At 49.3% G+C, this 18,858-nt stretch overlaps 1 protein-coding gene and 1 long non-coding RNA gene across 4 annotated transcripts in view; one reads left to right on the plus strand and one right to left on the minus strand.

The window, feature by feature from the left end:
- Nucleotides 1-14,894: 14,894 nt before the first annotated feature.
- On the minus strand, nt 14,895-17,922 carry LOC123480016 (uncharacterized). The gene is made up of 3 exons (XR_006655869.2): nt 17,836-17,922; nt 17,282-17,332; nt 14,895-15,121 (listed from the first exon to the last, which is right to left on the minus strand). It is a non-coding gene; the product is annotated as an uncharacterized lncRNA (long non-coding RNA).
- Nucleotides 17,654-18,858, plus strand: part of PDE1C (phosphodiesterase 1C) — a 420,549-nt gene continuing 419,344 nt past the window's right edge. Inside the window, exon 1 of one of the 3 annotated variants that reach the window (XM_053926165.2) lies at nt 17,654-18,169. In XM_053926165.2, the coding sequence (XP_053782140.1) occupies nt 17,860-18,169 (310 nt within the window). In that variant the 5' untranslated portion in view covers nt 17,654-17,859. The remainder of the gene's footprint in view (nt 18,170-18,858) is intronic. The other 2 variants (XM_053926166.2, XM_053926167.2) reach the window with 2 other exon arrangements.

The following is an 18,858-nucleotide window of genomic DNA, read 5'->3' on the forward strand; positions in this document are numbered from 1 at the left end:
TGTGGAAATTTATTAGTCTCATCCCTCTGTTGAAACTTTCTACAGAGAGATGTTAGGAATAACCAAAGATCATAGTCTCATGTTGGTTCTGTAGATGTGGATTTGTTACAAATGGAGTAATGATCGACCGTTCAATATAAATAACTGATCAAAGAACAGCGAGGCATCGTCAACTAGGACCATGTGTGGTGAGGCAAAACCAGGGCCAGCAACCCTGCTGCCCAGTAAGAAGTGAACGGACACAGGGCTCACCTCTGACTCGGGCCGGAAAGGTTCTGCTAAGGAGTTTCACTGTTGTGGGTCAGCCTCAAGGTTGAGTTTGTTAGGATAATAATTACATACACTAAGAAAATCCCCATAAAATGCCAAATCAATGAAATGATTAGGTGATGACCTGACCATCTCAGGGGTTTGGCTGGCGTGGTGGGTTGGCCCTCAGTGCAGTGACAGCTGGACTCTGGCTGCTCAGGGCAGGTCAGAGGCAGAGCCCCGGGGAGCTCCAGCAGCATCCGGGGCTCCGTGAGCACCACTCACGGACATCCTCCCATCCAAGTGCTAACCAGGCCTGACCCCGCTCAGCTTCCGAGATCAGACAAGATAGGGTGCGTTCAGGGTGGTGTGGCCGTACACCCACTTGAGGACCCCTCTAAGTGGAGTGGCTAGCATGTGATCTCAGCCCAGCCTGGTCCCCAAATCCATGCTCTGTCTGCTCCACGCATGAAGAGTATGAGGTCAGCCGGCACAAGGCTGGAGCAGAGAATGACTGGAAAACAGACTCAGTCTACTTTAACCAAGGTTGACCCTGGCTGAATCTTTGGTTATTAGACATTTTATTCTTGAATTTAATAAGAAAAATCATGTATGACATCAGCTGGTCGCCAGAGGGCACTACAGGACAGGCAGCTAGTTGCTGAAGCCCAGGCTTCCAGCAAAGTTCTGGAGTTCTAGAAGACTTCAAGAGGATGGGGACTGCTGGCTGACCAGAAAGCTGGATCTGAGCAACCTGAGGCTCCTCACCCCCTTCCTGGTCCTTGAAATGTGTGAGGTGCCCACCATAGGAGCCCAGCAGGGACCGGTTTAAGGACCCAGCCTTGAGAGTAAGGTGTTCAGACCCTCTGGAGGGAAGATGTTTACACAGGTAAGGCCTCTACACAAAGGCTTAAGATTCAGGCAGGCGGGTCTACCTGCTTTGGGGTTGCCCCAGACAAGCCTCATAAGTTAGTTCTCTTGCTTATTCAATTTGCTGCCTACTAACCTGGAGCACTCTGCCTCTTTCTTCAGTCTCTCCTTGCCCTCCGTGCTTGGGGGCCCGTTTCAGATTTCACCCAGCAAGCTCCGAGCTTTTATTTTGAACCAACAAACCTGCACTTGAACTCAGGTGGTGCTAGCTATTGGATCACACCACCAGGGCAGGTGAAGGGTTGACTCTCTATTGTTTTACACCGATTTTTGAAGAGGGAATCTTTTTCATATTTTCCATTGTAAAAAAAATTGTGTGAGTATAATGTGGATGAAAACATGGGCCCTAGAATCAGACTTATGGGGACTCTAATCCCACTTAATCATTTATTGCGAGTGTAGGTGCTAGTTACTGTCTCTGGCCTTAATTCTCTCCTTTGTAAATTGGGAAAGATAGCCACCTCCCAGGACTGTAAAGATGAATGAAGATAATTTAGAGAAAGCATCCAGTGTGGTGTCAGTCATAGTAAGTGCTCCATAAATAAATGGTGGTAATATTGCTGGTATCTACAGCGCCTCCAGATCGGCTTGTTTTTGTGGTTCTCCCAGGAGAGCAGTTCCATTTAAACAACTCAAGCTGCCTGTCACTTAGTCCGTAACATCCCCCCCAGGAATTGAGCCTCTCGTTCATCTTTGGATCTTCTACACAGGGGCTCAAATGATTCCTGTTGAATTAAGTGGTGACAATAGACTAGGAAGTTATCTTTTGTCCCATAATTGCTGCCCTTGGGAGGTGGGCCCCATTAACACTTCCTCATAGCAACCCTGGTATTTGTCATCGTCTTAGCCACCCTCAAGGTCATTGTCTCCTGTGGGAGTAAGAGATGGGAAGGACCTCCTTTTTCCTTTACTGAATCACCTGGAGAGCGTCTCTTGGTGATTGCCGCTGGAAGTGTGACATTTAAGTAGTGGAGAAAATTGAGTCAGGCTCGAGGCAGCCTGTACCAGCAAGAGGGTGAGAAAGGCTGGGGAAGAGATGACAGGCTCCGTGGGGCAGCTTGGCCCTGGTGTCCTCCCAGAGCCCCATGAGGTGTTCACGTCACCACAGGTGGGGGTTGCAGAAGCTTGAGGAGCGGCAACCACCACCAAACCTGCCTGGGCACTTAGTTTCTTCCATTACATCTGACCTTTACTTGAGAGGAAATGATGAGCTCCCTCAAGGCAAGGATCTCATCCAAAGAAGTCTGGCCTCCTGCCGGCCCCGTGACAGGTGCTTGAGGGTGTCACAGGCTTGCGCTGAGGTCTGTGGCCTCTCACACCATAGGACCCAGGGTGTGCCTAGTTGGAAAGGAGCTTACAGCACCTCTAGGCCCAGTCTCGCTCTTTATAGATGAGGGCACCTAGGTCCAGAGGGGGGCCTGCCGAGGGACGCAGGGGCTGAGCGGGAGCCAGGACTTGGGTCACCGGGGCCTGGTTCAGAGCTCTGGGCTATGCTGCTTTGCATTCAGGACCCAGTGGTTCTGCTTGGCTTACCCTGGAAGCTGATTGAAATCACCTGCACTTCCCCTTGTGCATCCTAGAGGTGTGCCTTCCCAGTTTGTTTCCAAAGAACCTCTTTTGTAAGGGTGCTGTGCTATTAGAATGATGCCTCGTCTGTCTCCAGGCCCTGGCAATCAGCTGACAATCAGCAGCAGGAGCCAAAGGGCACAGGGGTCCGGGAGGAGAGGCTGAGATGAGACAAGAGCTGGAAGGAAAAGGGCTGAGGGAGGAGTCTATTTATTTATTTAGATTTCATTTATTGATTTTAGAGAGAAGGGAGGGAGGGAGAGAGAGAAACATTGATTTGTTGTTCCACTTATTCATTGATTCATTGGTTGCTTCTTGTACGTGCCCTGACTGGGATGGAATCTGCAACCTGAGCAAATCTGGATGATACTCTAACCACCTGAGCAACCCAGCCGGGGCCGCCCAGAGAGGCGTTTACAGGAAGCATGGCAGTGGGGTGGATCTGGCTTCTAACACCTGCTCTGTCTCTTCTCAGTGGTGTGACCTTGGAGAAGTTACTTGGCTCTAAGCCTTACTTTACTGCTCTCCTCTGCAAATGGCAGTGATGCTGTGCACTTCTGGCTTGTGTGAGAGGCAGATGTGAGCATGTGTGTTATGCGCAGTATACGAAGTGACGTATGGGAACTGTATGAAATCCGGGCGCACCCCTGGTGCTGGGTGTGCAGTGGGCGCCCTCAGATCAGAGTGCCCTCACTCCCTCCCTCCCGGGAACTCCTGCAGGCCCCGAGCTCCTCACATGGTCTTCTGCCCTTCAAGGAGCTCCCCACCTCAGCCTCCAGTGGTACAGGTTGCTTGTTATAACGACAAAGGTCAAGGCAGTTAGTGTTTGTGGTTTTAAGAAAGGAAAAGGAGGATATTTGTTGTTCCACATAATTGAACATTCCCGTTACCTGCCCGGCTAGACCCAGGGGTCAAAGGATGGCGGCAGGCGCAGTGTCTCCATGGCTTAGCTCTGTTCTCCCCAGTGCAGACCAGAGCGAGGGTGCAGACCCCCAGTCAGCAGTCAGCAGAAAGTCGCCCAGGAGCAGGACCCATACCAGTGAGAGGAGATGAGGTTTTTATAGCAGACCCTGGAAACCTGATTTTGCCACCTCTTTCTAAGTGATCCCCAGGAGAAACAAAGGATAATAAATACCCTTCACTGCTTGGGAACCGTCGTGGAAGCTGCTGGTTGTCTCTCATTTTCACTGTCTCCTTCCATGGTTGTTCAGCTAAAGATTACATTAAAAAATTGTTTTTTATTTGTTGATTTTAGAGAGACAGGAAGGGAGAGAGAGAGTAAAGAAGAGACAGAGAGAGAGACACATACATACACAGAGACAGAGAGAAATTCATCCGGTCAACTCCTTTACATTTCCATTTCCAGCAAGCCTTTAAAAAACCGATTATGTTACAAAAACATTCAAGAATCACAAAGGTAGAGAGACTATCCGTCCTCAGGGTCAGTGATAATGCACGAGCCATATTTGCTTCCCCCCCTCGTCTACCCCCTTCCCCCCACCCCCTCCCTGCCTTTCCCCGCTCGTTTGCTCTTCGGGCAGCCGTGTTTTAGAGCGAGCCTCTGTCCATGGGTCCTCGCACCCCTGAGGGCTCTGTACACATTTCTCAACAAGGAGCCTATTTCCTTACAGAACAGTAATGCCATTATCACACCGAATCAAGTTAGAAGTAACTCAGTAATACTGTTTAATACTCAGCAATGTGTGTTATTTTGCCTTGTTGTGACAGGTAACTTTTACCTTCGTTCCTGTGGTACTTTGAGGCCACAATCATAATTTCCTTATGTAGTACAACCCCCATGGGGAAATTCATAGTTTCCGTATTTCTGAGGGCATCAAAGACAACCTCCTATTAAGGTGCTTCGCGTGCCACTTTACATAACAACGGTGTGATAAACATGTGGGAAAAGCGCTGTATACAGGGGCGGCGGAACTAGGGTTACAATTGTAGTACCGATAAATAATACAATACGCAATGAATAATACAAGAGTAAACTCTCTCACATGCAACCGTAACCCCACTTTGCCCAGTCAGATGCTGCCTTAGACGGCCGGAGGGAGGGGCTGGACTTCATGCATGGTGTGCATTGGCGTCCAACCTGCATAATTCGGATCAAGGAGAGGCGGGGGACGGGTAAACAAACCGTGCATATTCACACATTGGAATATTAAACACTCGTAAGAAGGACTGAAGTACTGATACACCTGCAACACGGGTGGACCTTGAAAACACGTTAGGTAAAGGAAGCCAGTCAAAAAGAGGTCACATACTGCGTGATTTCTTTCATGTGATACACCCAGGACAGGCTAATCCATAGAGCCAGAAGGCAGACCGGGGGTCACCAGGGACTGCAGACAGGGAGAATGAGGAGTGACCGCTTTCTGGGTGCAGGGTGTTCCGATGGGGTGATGGAAAAGTTTGGAAGCTAGGGAGCTGGTGGTCACACAACATCGTGAATACGCTGAGCAGCACTGAATTGTACACTTGAAAACGGTCAGCTGTATGTTATGCGAATTCACTTCAGTTAGAACAGCTGGGAAGTTTTAAAAATATCTGAGCCCCTACCTTTCCCAGCCCCACGTTCTGTGATATGCTTCTGAAGAAGCGTATTCACGTGTTATGAGGGATGTGAGGTGACTCCCTAGCCTGGGCTGACTCATCCTCATTTATTAAGCGACCGGGAGGCTTGAGAGCAGTGCATTTCGGGCAATTTGCTGATTCCTTTAGGCAGTCTTAATGCTGAGCCCCGTGGGTAGCAAGAAATAGCATATGATTGATTAGAGCAGAAGCAATTACTCTTAGAAAAGCACCATTAATTTCCAAGGCTTGTCCTGAGCTATGTGGCTGCGTGGAGACCAATTAGGATGCTGTGTAGAGGAGAGAAAGTGAAGTTGTTTTCCCCTCATTAGGACAGAAAGGGAACCTAAACTCATCTGTTCCAAGCAGTTAAGTCTTCCTCTGGCCGGGGGAGTGGTGGGTTTGGGAGGGGCCGTTGGCAGGTGAGTCACAGGGGGCTGGGGTTTGTATTAATTCTCTGGAAAGCAGCCTCGGTCCTCTGTTACTTTGTCTCCTTGGTGATAAAGAGGAGCTGTTCCCACCTCCCATTTGTTTCCATCACAGTCTTCCTGGGGTCTGATTCGCAAGGAGGAAGGGGCGCGGCCCATTCTCAGGAGCCTTGTTTGGGCCTTGCGCTTCAGCGACATAAGCCAGAGCAGAGCAAAGCCAAGGGGCACCGCCTCCAGGGTCCTTGTTTAGAGACAGACCCTGAAACGCAAATTCTTACTAAGAAAGAATTCGAGGGGTTTGGGTAGTGGGACTCTTACTCTTCACTTCCCAACCCCTCTCAGACAGGGTGTCAAAACAAAAGGAAATGAAAACCTCAAGGAGTGCCGTTTCAACCAACGTGGGCCTCCACTCCCCACCCCACACTGTAAGCCCTAGTCCCAGTCCCGGCTGCAGCTCTGACTTCAAGGACAAGTCCCTTCACATTTCTGTGTCGCCCTTCCCGCACTGCTGGGCAGTCGTGCCTACATTTAATTGTTATTGTGGGGACCAGAGGGAGTGGCAATGCCCTGGGCTCAGCTGGGCGTTGCCCCGTCTCCTGTCTGATCTCCTGCTCAGGTTGGGTTGTCACTGGCACCCCGGCTGGTTGCTCAGACACAGCCCCCTCCTCCTAACCCAGAACTGGTGACTCAGGCCACAAATGATGATATGCTGTGGCCCCAGTCGGAATAAATGGCCCTTCCGACAAAGTGGCAAAAAGTTCTTCAAAAGTTAAAAAATGGAATAAATGCACATAGATCCAAAACAATTCTGCCCTTTTCAAAATGCTGCAGATTGCGGCATAACACAGAGGTTAAGAAGATGTGTGGGTCGGAGTCAGAAGGACCTAGGTTTGAGTTTGCATGAACTTGGACAGGGAGTTCAAGCCCCCTGAACCTGCTTCCTGGTCTGCAAAATGGGATTAATACTGGGCCAACCTCACCGCGCTGTCGAGATAGCATGAGATGAGGTGTGCTAACGTATTCATGTTACCAGGGACCAGCATTTTATACATAGACTTCGGGGGCAAACTTCTGGTTATCTCCCCATTTTACAGAGGCAGCATCTGAAGGATAGAGAGGTGAGATAGTCCCCTACATCACCCCCTGGGAAACTGGGGAGCTGGGCTTTGAATGCAGGGTGCCTGCCACCTGAAGCCCTCCCTGCTCCACACAACAAGTGAAGTGCCCCATTTAACATCCCTGGCACATAGGAAGCAGCTCAGAAAGGCCAGCTCTGATTATTACTGTTTGCAAGTAAATATTACGTGTGAATTTGTTTGACGTTCCTTAAAATGCTCCAAAGATGATAGAATAGTAATATGAGCTAGCAGATGCAAAGATGGAAAAGTGTTCAAAATTAGTCTTAGTTTATAACATAGCTGGTAATCATTTATAAGTTATTTTAGACACGCTGAGAAGAGCCCACCTGCTTGCCCATCCACCACTTCTGCCTCCCTGCTGGGCCCCACTCAGGCCCTGGATAGAGCCCTCAAACAGACCCAGGGTGACAGGGTCCTCTGCCTGGCTGTTCTCTGTCCCAGGGCTGGCCACTGGGTCTCTCTCCCCTGTCTCCCTGCCCCCCCACCATATCTAATGACCCTCCCAGTTTTGCTTGTTCCACTTTCTGAGTTTCTGTTCCAGTGCACACGCACACAACTCTTAGTTTGAGATTTTGAGAGCCAGTCTCTGATAAGTGCATTTATTGTGTGTAATTGTTACCTGCTTCCCAGGCATGAGCCCCCTTACTTTTCACAACGAGGTAGATACTATTATTACTTCTAATTTAATATAGACCTTCAAACTCTTTGTTTAAATAAAAAAAAGATCTAGCTCGAGTCATAGGTTTTATTTTAGCTTGCGCATGTGGGAGAAAGAAAAGTGCCATTAATCTTTTCCTGGCTTAAAGAGAATGTGCAGGCTGGGCCAGGCCGGGCCGGGCTGCTGTGCTGCCCATGGGCCTCTGTTCCAAGGGACGGCTTTCACTGCCGCCAGCCCTGACAGAAGGGTGCAAAGATGCAAACCATCCAGACCCTTCAGGTGCCCCAGGGAGGACACGGGAAAGCTGTCCGATGTGTATTCATCTTTACATGAGCAAGAAATAAACATTTGTTGTTGGGTTAAGCCGCTCAAAACTGTCTTTGTTACTGAAGCATAGCCTGGTTACCTGACGAATACGTAGAGTTAGACACCGTGGGACAGAAAACTGGCCAGGGACCTCAGGAAATGACCTCGAATGGATCAGCACGAACAGACCTCGAGTGAAGCCGATTACCCACCATAGTGTGGGTGGGCCTCCTCTAATCAGTTGAAGGCCACAGGCGAAGAGACTGAGTCTGCAAAGGGGGAGGACTCTGCCTCCAGATCGCCTTTGGCCCCCAGGCTGCAACAACACCTCGTCTCTGGGCCTGCAGTGTACTGGCCATCCCTGCGGATTGCGGGCTTCCCTGCCTCTGCAGTGGAGTGAGCCACAGCCTTCAACGGAATCTCTCTTTCTGTGTGTAAAAAGGAGAATATTTATAAGTATTTACACTTTCTAGAAAACAAAGATATCAGTTTGAATATCATTACCAGGGGAATACATTAGTAAGAAAGAAGACCAAGTAGAATTATAGACTTTAAGAGGTAAAAGCTTACTTTCACAGTCTGGCTGTCTCAGAAGATGCCTTTGCTCAAAAAACCACTTTTACAGACAGTTTTGAACCTAGACACCTCGTTGCTTTGCTGCAGCTGGCGGGGAGGTGTGGATCTCCCAGAGGTTTCTGTTACCAGCTGGTGGAAAGTCATTTGTTTTCCACAGTCATGACGGTCACGGTGGCGTTTTTCATAAGTGTCAGCACGAAGAGAAATAAAGGCTGGCCCGAGAATTTCAGAACCTCTAGTGAGGAACAGAAAGGGGTGGAACAGGATCATCAACAAAAGGAACACGTGCTGCGTTGTGTCCTTTTGCCCCCCAGACGGGCCCTCCACCCTCTGTTGCTCTGTGCCCTGGGAGGTAGGGTTCCGGAGGAGGTGCAGGGGCTCCGTTAAGTTTGAATTTCAGTATTGGGACATACACATGCTAAAAAAGCATTGGTTGTTTGTCTGAAAGTTTAATTTACCTGGGCTGTTGTGTTCGTTTTTGCTAAATCTGGCAGCCCTACCTGGGAAGCTCCCCTGTCTTCGCTGCAGCAACAGGCTCCTGTTCTCTGGCTTCCTGTTGGGTTTGATCAATGGGTGCCACTGGCGGGAAAGAGGGAGCAGGAGGGCAAGGTGGTAGGGGTATTAATCTCCTGTGGCTCACTGCCGATTGGCCATGTCCCTCCATGTCCCTTGCTAACCCCGGGAGGCTCGCTGCTCTCTCCCTGTTTGTTTTCCCTAAACTCTGCCCACACCTCTATAGGTGAGACCCTTTATTAAACTCTTGTCAAATTGTCTAGGCTGAGGTGCCATCCGCTTCCAGCTGTGCCCTCGCCAATGTGATGTTTCGCATCTGAAGGAGATACTGTTATTATCTCTATTTTGCAGATGAAAATAATGGGAATCAGAGAAAGGTTAAATCTGCGCCCAAGGTTTCAACGATGTAAACGGTGAACACTAGGTAACAAACCTAAATCTGCCTATTCCAAAGCTCAGTTCGCTGCGGTGCTGTGCTTTGTTACCGAGCCCGAGGGGACGCGAGGGTGGAGCTGCAGGACAGGCCTCCTGAGCCTCCCTGTTTGTGGTTTTGCCCCAGCAGGCAGAGGCGGAGACAGGTGCTGAGAGGTAGACTGTTGCTGGCCCTGATTCTTCAGTCCTCTCTGTTCATGCTTCCCTGCTGTCTTGACTTGCCTTTGGCTATGTGACTTGCTTTGGCTAATAGAAAGAGTTAGAAGCGATGGATGCCATTGATAAACCTCAGTGAGCCCCACAGAACTTGTAAGATCCAGGAAGGACAGATGGATGGAACAACCTGACATGTGATGTGGGGTGAGAACCAGGGCCAAGTGGAAAGCTGGGGGTTCTGGCAAATTGGACTGGGACAGAGGGGTTCCCATTGCCTGAGGTATAACAATTGCTGATTGGCTAGTGCCATTTAATTTTTAGGAATATATTTCTAAAACAATTCAGGAAACTGGTTGTGGGAAGCTGTTGCACCTTGGCTTAATCTATTTTTTTTAATTTTCTTTTTTATTGAATTTATTGGGGGTGACATTGGTTAATAAAGTTACATGGGTTTCAGGGGTGCAATTCTATAATGCATCATCTGTATATCATATTGTGTGTTCACTGCCCCAAGTCAAGTCTCCTTCCTTCACCATCTATCCCCCTGTTACCCTTGGTTTGGTCTACTTTTTATAGAGTTTTCACTCTTCTGGTTTGTCAGAGTGGAAGCAACAGTGAATCAAAGGAAGTCCTATTGTGAGGACTTAAGTTTTAAAAACTCTTTGGTAAAGAAATGTCATGGACTTACCCATGACATTTGCTGCGTGGGCTTTGGGAACATTCTTTTAAAAGTCAGTCAGGGAGATATAAAAACATTTCCTAGATCTAAGGGCTTCGAATCACCTTTGAAGGCAGCGATAATCTCTTTTGGAGGATTATGGGTCAACAGCTCTTTCTAGAGAAGCTTTAATTCCATCTCTACAAGAGGTGAGGCATAGACTGCTCTCCCCACAGGCTGCCTACGCACCCACCTCCCCCACTGTGTGGGGTGGGGGCCGTGTTGTATTATCTCTCTATTCCTAGCATCTGATGCAGTTCTTGGCCTGTGGCTAGTGGTTGTACAATTGTGAAATTGAAGTGACCTTTACCCTTTTGCACTTGAGAGACTCATATACAAACTGACAACTTGGGACCGGCTACCTGCAGCAACCAGCCCAGGAAGCCAGACAACAACTCCCAGTGCGATGGGCCCCGGATGGCCTAGATGTCATCAATACCGACAGCTTCCCTAACTTCCGCCCCTGCTTTCAGCTTGGGACCAACTGGAGAAAGACAAACATGCTTCCTGACCAATCACACAGGAGACCCCACTTCTATCAGCTCCTCTACAGCTTCCCCAGGCCCACGCCTTTCTCCTCTCCCGCTCCTCTGCCTGCCTCGGAGTCTCTGCCAAAACCTCGGTGAGGGCGGCTGACCCCCTTGCTATGTATCAAGCCTTGAATAAACAGTCTTTGCTTGTTTATGGACCCAGTAAAACTTTTTTTATGGACCTTGAAATTGAATTTCATATACTTTTCCATGCCATGAAATAGTCTTTTTAAACTTTAAAAACTTTAAAAAACATTCTTAGCTCACAGGCCACATAAAGACAGGCGACAGGCAGATTTGGCTCCAGGTCATTGTCTGCCTTATCACATAAAAACACACTGAATTTCTTTTAACTTAACAGCTGGAATACAGGAGATGCTGAGATTGATCCTTCTTTTCCTTCGTATTTCTGCTATGATTTTATGTGTCTTTATATATGGCCTATGGTATATGGTGTATGTCTTTCTATCTAAGGATTGTTTCAGATACACACATTGCATATAAATCAAAAAATATTTTCAGACACATATGTTTCATATAATATAAATAATTAAAAATAACATGATAATGGTTTCCTTTAGAATGATGTTTCCTCTTTCTGATTTAGCTCTGGCTCAGCACTGGGCAGGCGGGGCGGAACAGAACAATCAGCCCAGCACTGGCAGATGTCCTTTAAAGTCTCAGGGAATTATAGACATTAGGTTTCCTTTTCTGGCTTTATTTCCTACTGCAGGGTAGGGGCAATTAAGAGCAATTGGAACTCCCCTGCTAACAGCCTGTAGATGTCAATCACAGGCGCCTTGGCAGAAACAGCCACCGTGAAACCTATGAGGCCTTGCTGGCAAATTGGTGGCATGCCCACCCCTCTCTCTGAGCTCCTGTCTTCAACAGGCATCTCCAATCTATCCCTGCCTTCTTTCCTGCTCTGCCTGCCCTCAGCTCCAGCTTCCTGCTAAGCCCAGTGTGTCAGCAGCCACTACCAATGAAATACAGGCACACTAAATGACACCGACTTGCTACGTCTGCTGTTTTTCTCAGTCTTGATCCAACAAAAGTTCAGATGTTAAAATTTATCATGGGAAGAAGAGTTGAAGGAGCTGGGAAGGGGACTCCTGTGCCTTTCAGATTTGGTCCTTTTTAGTTAGGTCACAACATCTAGTGGGCCTTTTCTTCTTTGATTGTTGGAAGTGATTCAATTTCATTTACTTTAACATGGCTGAGACAAAACATGAACTCTAGAATAGGCCTATTAAAAACTCTGCATTTAGGTTCCAAGGCCCATGTACCAAGTGGGGGAAGTACCTTCCACAAAGTGGGCCTGGGGTTTGAGTTGGTGATACTCTCAGAACAGTTCTCAGAACACATGGCTGGGGGGCGTGGGCCTGCTCGCCATGACAGGGAGGAACGGCTGCAAAGCATTCTGTCCCAGTGAGCCCACGTCTGGATGAAGGTCTCGGTCTGGGAACTCAGCTTTAGGAGAAGCATTAAACAACGACAACGAGCCAATAGAGAGGGAGTGTGCTAGAGGAGGAGGGGAGAGCCAAGGGCCTGAAGAGCCCATCACGTGGGGAAGCTGCGGCGGGCTCTCTTCTCAACAGTGCCTGTCTTCACATATTTACCAAGTCACCACCTCCGAGAAGACACAGGTTGATTTGGTGCTCCTCTGCCACGTCATTGCTTCTTTCTTTCTTTTCAATAATTGGGGTAAAAACTGTGGTGCAACACACTCGGCATACATAAAATGTACTATCTTCGTCATTCGCAAGAGTACAATTTCATTGTGTTTAATATATTCGCGTTGTTGGGCAACCAACCTCCAGAACTTTTCGTTTTCCAAAATGGAACCTCTGTACCCATGAATCAATTCCCCACGTTTCCTTCCCCCCAGCCCCTGTCAACAACCTCTGTACTTCTTGTTTCTATGAGTTTGACTACGCTAGGTACCTCACGTAAGTGAAATTATACAGTATCGTCTTTTTGGGACTGGCTTGTTTCACTTAGCACGATGTCTTCGAGGTTCTTCCGCGTGGTGGCAAGTGTCAGAATCTCCTCCCTTTTTAAGGTGGAACAATATTCTGTTGTATGTATATACCATGTTGTCTTTATTCAGCTTTTGATGGACATTGGCTTGCTTCTGCCTTTTGGCTGTTAGGAATAATGCTGCTGTGAACGTGAGTGTACACCTATCTCGGAGACCCTACTTCTAATTCCTCTGGGAATATAACCAGAAGTGGTGGGTATATAACTGGAAATGGTACTGCTAAGTAGTATGGTAGTTCTATGTCTGATTTTTTCAGGAAATGCCATACTTATTCCACAGCAGCTGCACCATTTTACATTCCTACCAAGAGTGCCCAAGGGTTCCAAATTTTTCCTCCACCACTTCTCCACTGCTTTTTTTTTTTTTTTAATAGCAGCCATCCTGTTGGATGGGAGGTGACATATCATTGTGGTGGAGAGTGTTTCTTAACCTATGGGAACCCATGCTCCTTTTGAAAGAAGATAAAAATCTCAAGCCCCTTTAAAATGTTAAAAATCAATATATACTTCACTTGTACTTGAACAGCAAAATAAAAGATGTGTTAGAGCAGTGGGACTGAGTGGTTTGAATTTTATTCTTTATGCTTTCATGTAGTTTCCAAATTTTACCTAAAATGTGCATCACTTTAATTATCAGAAAAAGGATATATCATAAAAAGTAATGAACTCTCACTTAAGCCATTAATTAGGGACTTCAAGTTTTAATTTCACTTTTTTTTTCTTTGTAGCGCCCTATAGAAGGAAGTCCTTCATTGGATGCTAAGTTGGAATAGATAGATGGCCCACAGATCCAACTTCAATTTTCTCCTTGATTTTTACAGTAGACACAACATTGGTTGGAGCCAGAAGATCTGAGGGCTTAAACTGGATTTGTAGCTCTCCTTACTCACCACTTACGTCTGGGCAATCTATTTTAGCTTTTACGCTTTTGTTTGCATATAGGAGGAGGGTGAATAATACCATTCACCTTTGTTAACTCACCAGGATACTACAAAGACAAATGAAATGATGGAACATGCAGCGGGAAAACATCCTGTGTGTCATTGTTTTTAAGAACAATAATTTATTCCTGTAAGTACTCAGAGGCTTAGCAATGACGTCACAATGCCAGGGCTCTACATCCCAACCCTCTCTGGTTCTCAGATTTCCCTGGAACAGGTCAGCCTTGAACTTTCAAGGCTGAGCTACATGCATTTTTCCTTTTATCTACCAATGCCTAAGGTGCAGCTCAGGTGGCCAGCATTATATTATATTCCCATAGTCTCCACTGGGCAGGAGCCATGTCTACTTCTGTGTGGTTGACCACAAAAAGCTGTTGGTACCCAAGTGATGTTGAAGGAGCCCAGGTGAGTTCTTTCTCTGCTCCTGTGTGTTGTGACTTGACATGAAGTCATTTGATTACATGAGTTCAGGGCTTTCTCTAGGGCTCTCTGAACTGTCTTGGGAATTGTTAACACGTCTTCCTCATGGAGCAGTTAGAATAGGCTGACAGCAAGACAGAGCTGCGAAGCTGGTGAAAACTGCTACTGCGATTGTGCCAGAAGGAGATGGAGACCAGGTGGTAGGATTTGGCCCCTACTCTGCTGAGATCTGCTGCCACTAACATGCTGGTTGACTCCCTTAGCTCCAGCCTGACCAAGAAGGAGGCTGGACTCTGGGATCTTTAAGGTCCCTTTGTGGGTGATTGTTGGTTAGTGACCCAGGTTCCTGTGTGGACTCTGTGGGGTCCTAAGGAAATCATTTCATGTATCTGAGCCTGCAAGCTCTTCTCTGTAAATGAGGATAATATTTATGTCATAAGATGGTTATACAGATTACAGGAGATGGCGTGTATATAATATCCAGGACTGCATCTAGTACCAAGTAAGCTCTCAAAGTACTCTTGCCTGCCCCCCTTCCCTCTACTCAACAGGGGTAAATTAATCTCCGTAAACAGCATTTGCTAACTGAGGCTCAGAGTCCCCTGTCAGGGATCCTTATATTCTACAAGGGGACTCTTAAAGATAGCATCAAATAAAACAAATCTAGACTTCATCAGGAATGACTTTATTTGAAAGGATTATTGCAAAGAGGGGAGGGGACTGGTACAATTGGGAGAAGGCAAGTGTCTATTTAAGGTATTAGGGGAAAGCAGTTTTCTTTATAGAGAGGAGTGAACAGGGCTCGAAGGAGCTGGGTGTGGGGAAGAGAAGAACGGGCAGCAGGACTGGACGGTAGATCAGAGAGCATTTTACACTGAGGCCAGCCAGCTCCCAGGCGGGCTGTCTGCTGGCGCAGGCTGCAAGTGCGCAGAGTTCAGCAGTCTGAAGGGCGGAGAGAAATTTAACCAAAGTTTGGTAAACAAGCATTTTGTCCAATTGATCAGTGAGGAATAAAATAGTTCAGCTAATCATTTATAAGGCAAAGCATGGGAACTTGGAGGTTCGTTGTCTAGGTCAGAGGTCATAGGTCAGCTCAGGGGCATCCTTGACTCTTACCTAAGTCCTTTGGGTTTAAAAATATTTTTAAATTTTTCCTTCCTTCCTTCCTTCCTTCCTTCCTTCCTTCCTTCCTTCCTTCCAGTTGTTTTCTGAGACATGAAAGGGGGTGGGGACGTTCTCCATTGTCATGGCTTTCCCATAGCATAGTGCTCAGGGAACATGCAGCATTGTCAATGGTAAAACCTTGGGGATCCAAAGTCACTCGGGGACATCCCCACAGGATGTTGATGGGTGAGTCCAGTCTTTCCAGTGGTCCTCAATGTACCCTCTGTCCAGCACCCACTGGCAGAGATCTGGAAAGGGCTCTCCTGCCTTGGAGGGATGGGTGAGTCGGAGGCCTGGGAGAGCTCAGGCGAGGTGAGGAGGTCGCCCACAGCTGGCACATCTCTGACACTTCCTCTGACCAAGCTGACCGTGCACAGTCCCATTTGAAAGAACACAAGGGGAAAAAGAGACCGTGTTCCCGGCTCATCTTTCCCCTCTGGCAGGAGAACGGGGCGAGTCTGACTATCAGCAGTGGTGTCTGCAGCCAGACCTTAGTGGGGCTGAGCCACCCTCCTGGAAGAGGGGGTGTGTCCTTTGGAAGGGCCTGGGTTAGCCTGTGTGTGTGTGTGGGGGGGGGGCTATGGGGGCTTAGGAGAGCAACTCTTTACTATTAAGAAGTATTACATTTATGTATTTTCCCAGTAGGGACAGCCAAGTGGAATGTGTCACTTAGGGTGGGTCCACAACATTTTGCCTCCTTCCACGTGCACCTTTTTTTTTTTTTTTTTTTTAAGATTTTACTTAGTTATTTTTAGAGAGAAGGAAGGGAGGGAGAAAGAGAGTAGCATCGTTGTGTGGTTGCCTCTCGCACGCCCCCTATTGGGGACCTCACCTACAACCCAGGCATGTGCCCTGACTGGGAATCGAACTGGTGACCTTTTGGTTTGCAGGCTGGCACTCAATCCACTGAGCCACACCAGCCAGGGCTGGAATTGCTAATGATATCAAGTTGAGGTGCAAGAATAGGAAATGTCTGCTGAGGGAGCTCCCTTTCTGAAAGGCCATTTCCCCAGAATGAGGATTTTTTTTAACCTACACATCTATCAGGTGAGCAAGGGAAGAATAAAAAATTTAAAATTATTAAAGATTAATATAGCTATACAGACCCTCTGTGTTCCTGTCACCTGCTCTGAGAAGCTGGGTTGTGTGAGGCCTCTCCCCATTGTCCTTGCATGGTCCGGGTATTATGGAGTGTATTCTCCTAAATGGTGTTGGGTCCTTTGTGCGATGTTAGCTCAGGGTCTAGGATTTCAGCTTCTGCTCACTTCACAAGAAACAGTGTCAAGGACAGTGGGCTGTGTAGGGCTCACAACTGTCCTCTCCCAGTTCACCTTCTGACTTGTCCCTACTTTAAACACCAGGATGCTGGGAACTGAATGAAGAGGAGGGGAGGTTGGTTCCCAGGCCAGTGGAGAAATCCCCGGCCCATATTCCAGCATTAGATCTGCAATTGTGTGCTGCCCGATTGTCTCGCTGCATAATTCAATGCCTGAAAACCTTTGGGATAGAGAGCAGTGTGGCCAGGACACTGGGTCTAGGAAGAGGACTGCCGGGCATAAGACCCAGGTTCACTGCCAACTGACTGGTTGTGTGACTGCAGGCAAGACCTGTCTGGGTACCAGAACTGCTTCTGGCCCGGCGTCAGGCCTCATCCCCTCTCCACCGCAGTCAGAGGAGGGATGGGGCCGGCAGGGCAGGACTAAGAATAGGGTCCCTGGCTGCTCTGGCTTCCCAGTCAGGAGAGCTCCCAGGACCGACTGGCGCCTGACCCCCTCCGTTCCTGCAGAGAACCAGCCACACTGGCTCCTCTTGCACCTGCACCGCCCTCTCTGGCCTGAACCGGGACGGGAAGAGTGGGCAGTCTTGGTCCCCAGGAGGGGAAGACGCACGGGGAGAGGGGCATGGGAGGAGGCTCTCCGGGGAGGGGGATGATCGAACCTTGCTCGGGGCAGTGGCGAGCAGGGCCCTGGAAGAGTCTCGATGTGGGTTCTAAGGAGAGTAATTGGGAAGAAAACACGTGTAGGCTCCTCCTCCCCGCTCGCTAAACTCTCCATCCTCCCGGGGGGCAGAGGCGGCCCAGCTGTGTCGGGAGGAGCCGGAAGGACGTGCGGGGCTCGGAGCCTAGGTGAATCGAGGGCAGAAAGTAGAGAAAAAAGTATCCCTCACCTAATGCCACGCCCCTCCCTCTCTCCACCCGCCCCCTCCTCCCCCAGAAAAGTCTCCCGACAACCTGTGCACACAGATCTCTCCAAGTGTCCCCATCCACCGCAGACTGCCAGTCTGGCGTGGACACGGCCTGGGCTATCCTTTGTCCGCCCGGGGTGGGGGCGCAGCCCTCCCTGCGGCCTCGTTCTCCCCCTCCTCGTCAAGGAGGGACAGCAACCCGCGGGGTCAGAGGCGGAGCGGAGGCCCGGGGGCGCTTTGGTGCGTGCAGGGAGTAAGCCTTTGGCAGGCAAGGGGTGTGGATCCCACGGGGAGACGTGGCCGCTCACCTGGGCCCTGCCTGGCCCGCGGAGATGGGCTCCGTCTCCTCGGCGCTGGCGCGGTCCCGCAAAGCCGTGGTGCAGTTGGGCTCGTCGCCACCGCAGCCGGAGGCGCCACCGGCGGCTGCCGCTGCTCGCAGAGACCCATTCGCGCTCCCCAAGACCCGGAGGCTTGGACCCGGGCGCGGCGAGACGCCCACCCCGCCCACAGCCTGGGAGGCTCAGCCGGCAGCGGGGAGCCCGGAAGGGCGCGCGAAGTTAGCGAGTCCGGAGCTGTCCCCGGTGCTGAAGCGCACGGAGGGCATGTCCCAGGCGCACCCGCCTGGAGGCCGCCGTGCCTTGGGTAAGTCTCCTTACCAGGAGTAGGCTTCCTGGGGAGCTGCTGCCTGGAGGGACCTGAGATCGGGGGCGGGGGGGGGTGCTTCTTACCTCGGGCAGAAATGAAGGCTCTGTCTCCCAACGGGATTTTACTTTTCTCATTCTCTTACCCATAACTTCTTTTACAAGTTAAAACTCATGTCTGGCTCAATAACGGGTTATTTCAGAAGGACCATATTGCACAAGGGGCTTAAACAGCCGCTGGCAAGGCACCCTAAGGGTCCCTATCCCCAGCTTTGTTCTGGCGCCGGCACTGCGGGGAGAAGTCTTCTCGTTGTCTTGGAAAGACCAGGATAGAGGAGGCGCGCTTTCCCTCCTCCCAGGGGACCTGGGAAAAGGGCTGGAGAATCCCGCTTGTCCAGGATCTAGGGCCAAGTGTGAACAAGGACACCGGTATCTGAACTTTTCTGAGGGGACATGCGGGTGTGTGGCTGGGGAAGGCATTGTTAGGGCTGGTGACAAGGGAGGCATGGAAACACAAGCTTTGGAGTCAGAGCGGATCTGGGTCTCCATCTGTGGCTTTCATTGTCATCTCGGGCAGGACACTCTCCTGGTACCTCGGCGTGTCTTCTCTGACACAGGGATGATAGAAGGATCTCTCTAGGTAGCCGGAAAGTCTAACCACACGCAGGGGAGGTAGAAGTCCTTTGAAAC

This window comes from Desmodus rotundus, chromosome 6, assembly GCF_022682495.2.
Source record: "Desmodus rotundus isolate HL8 chromosome 6, HLdesRot8A.1, whole genome shotgun sequence".
Classification (NCBI taxonomy): Eukaryota; Metazoa; Chordata; class Mammalia; order Chiroptera; family Phyllostomidae; genus Desmodus; species Desmodus rotundus.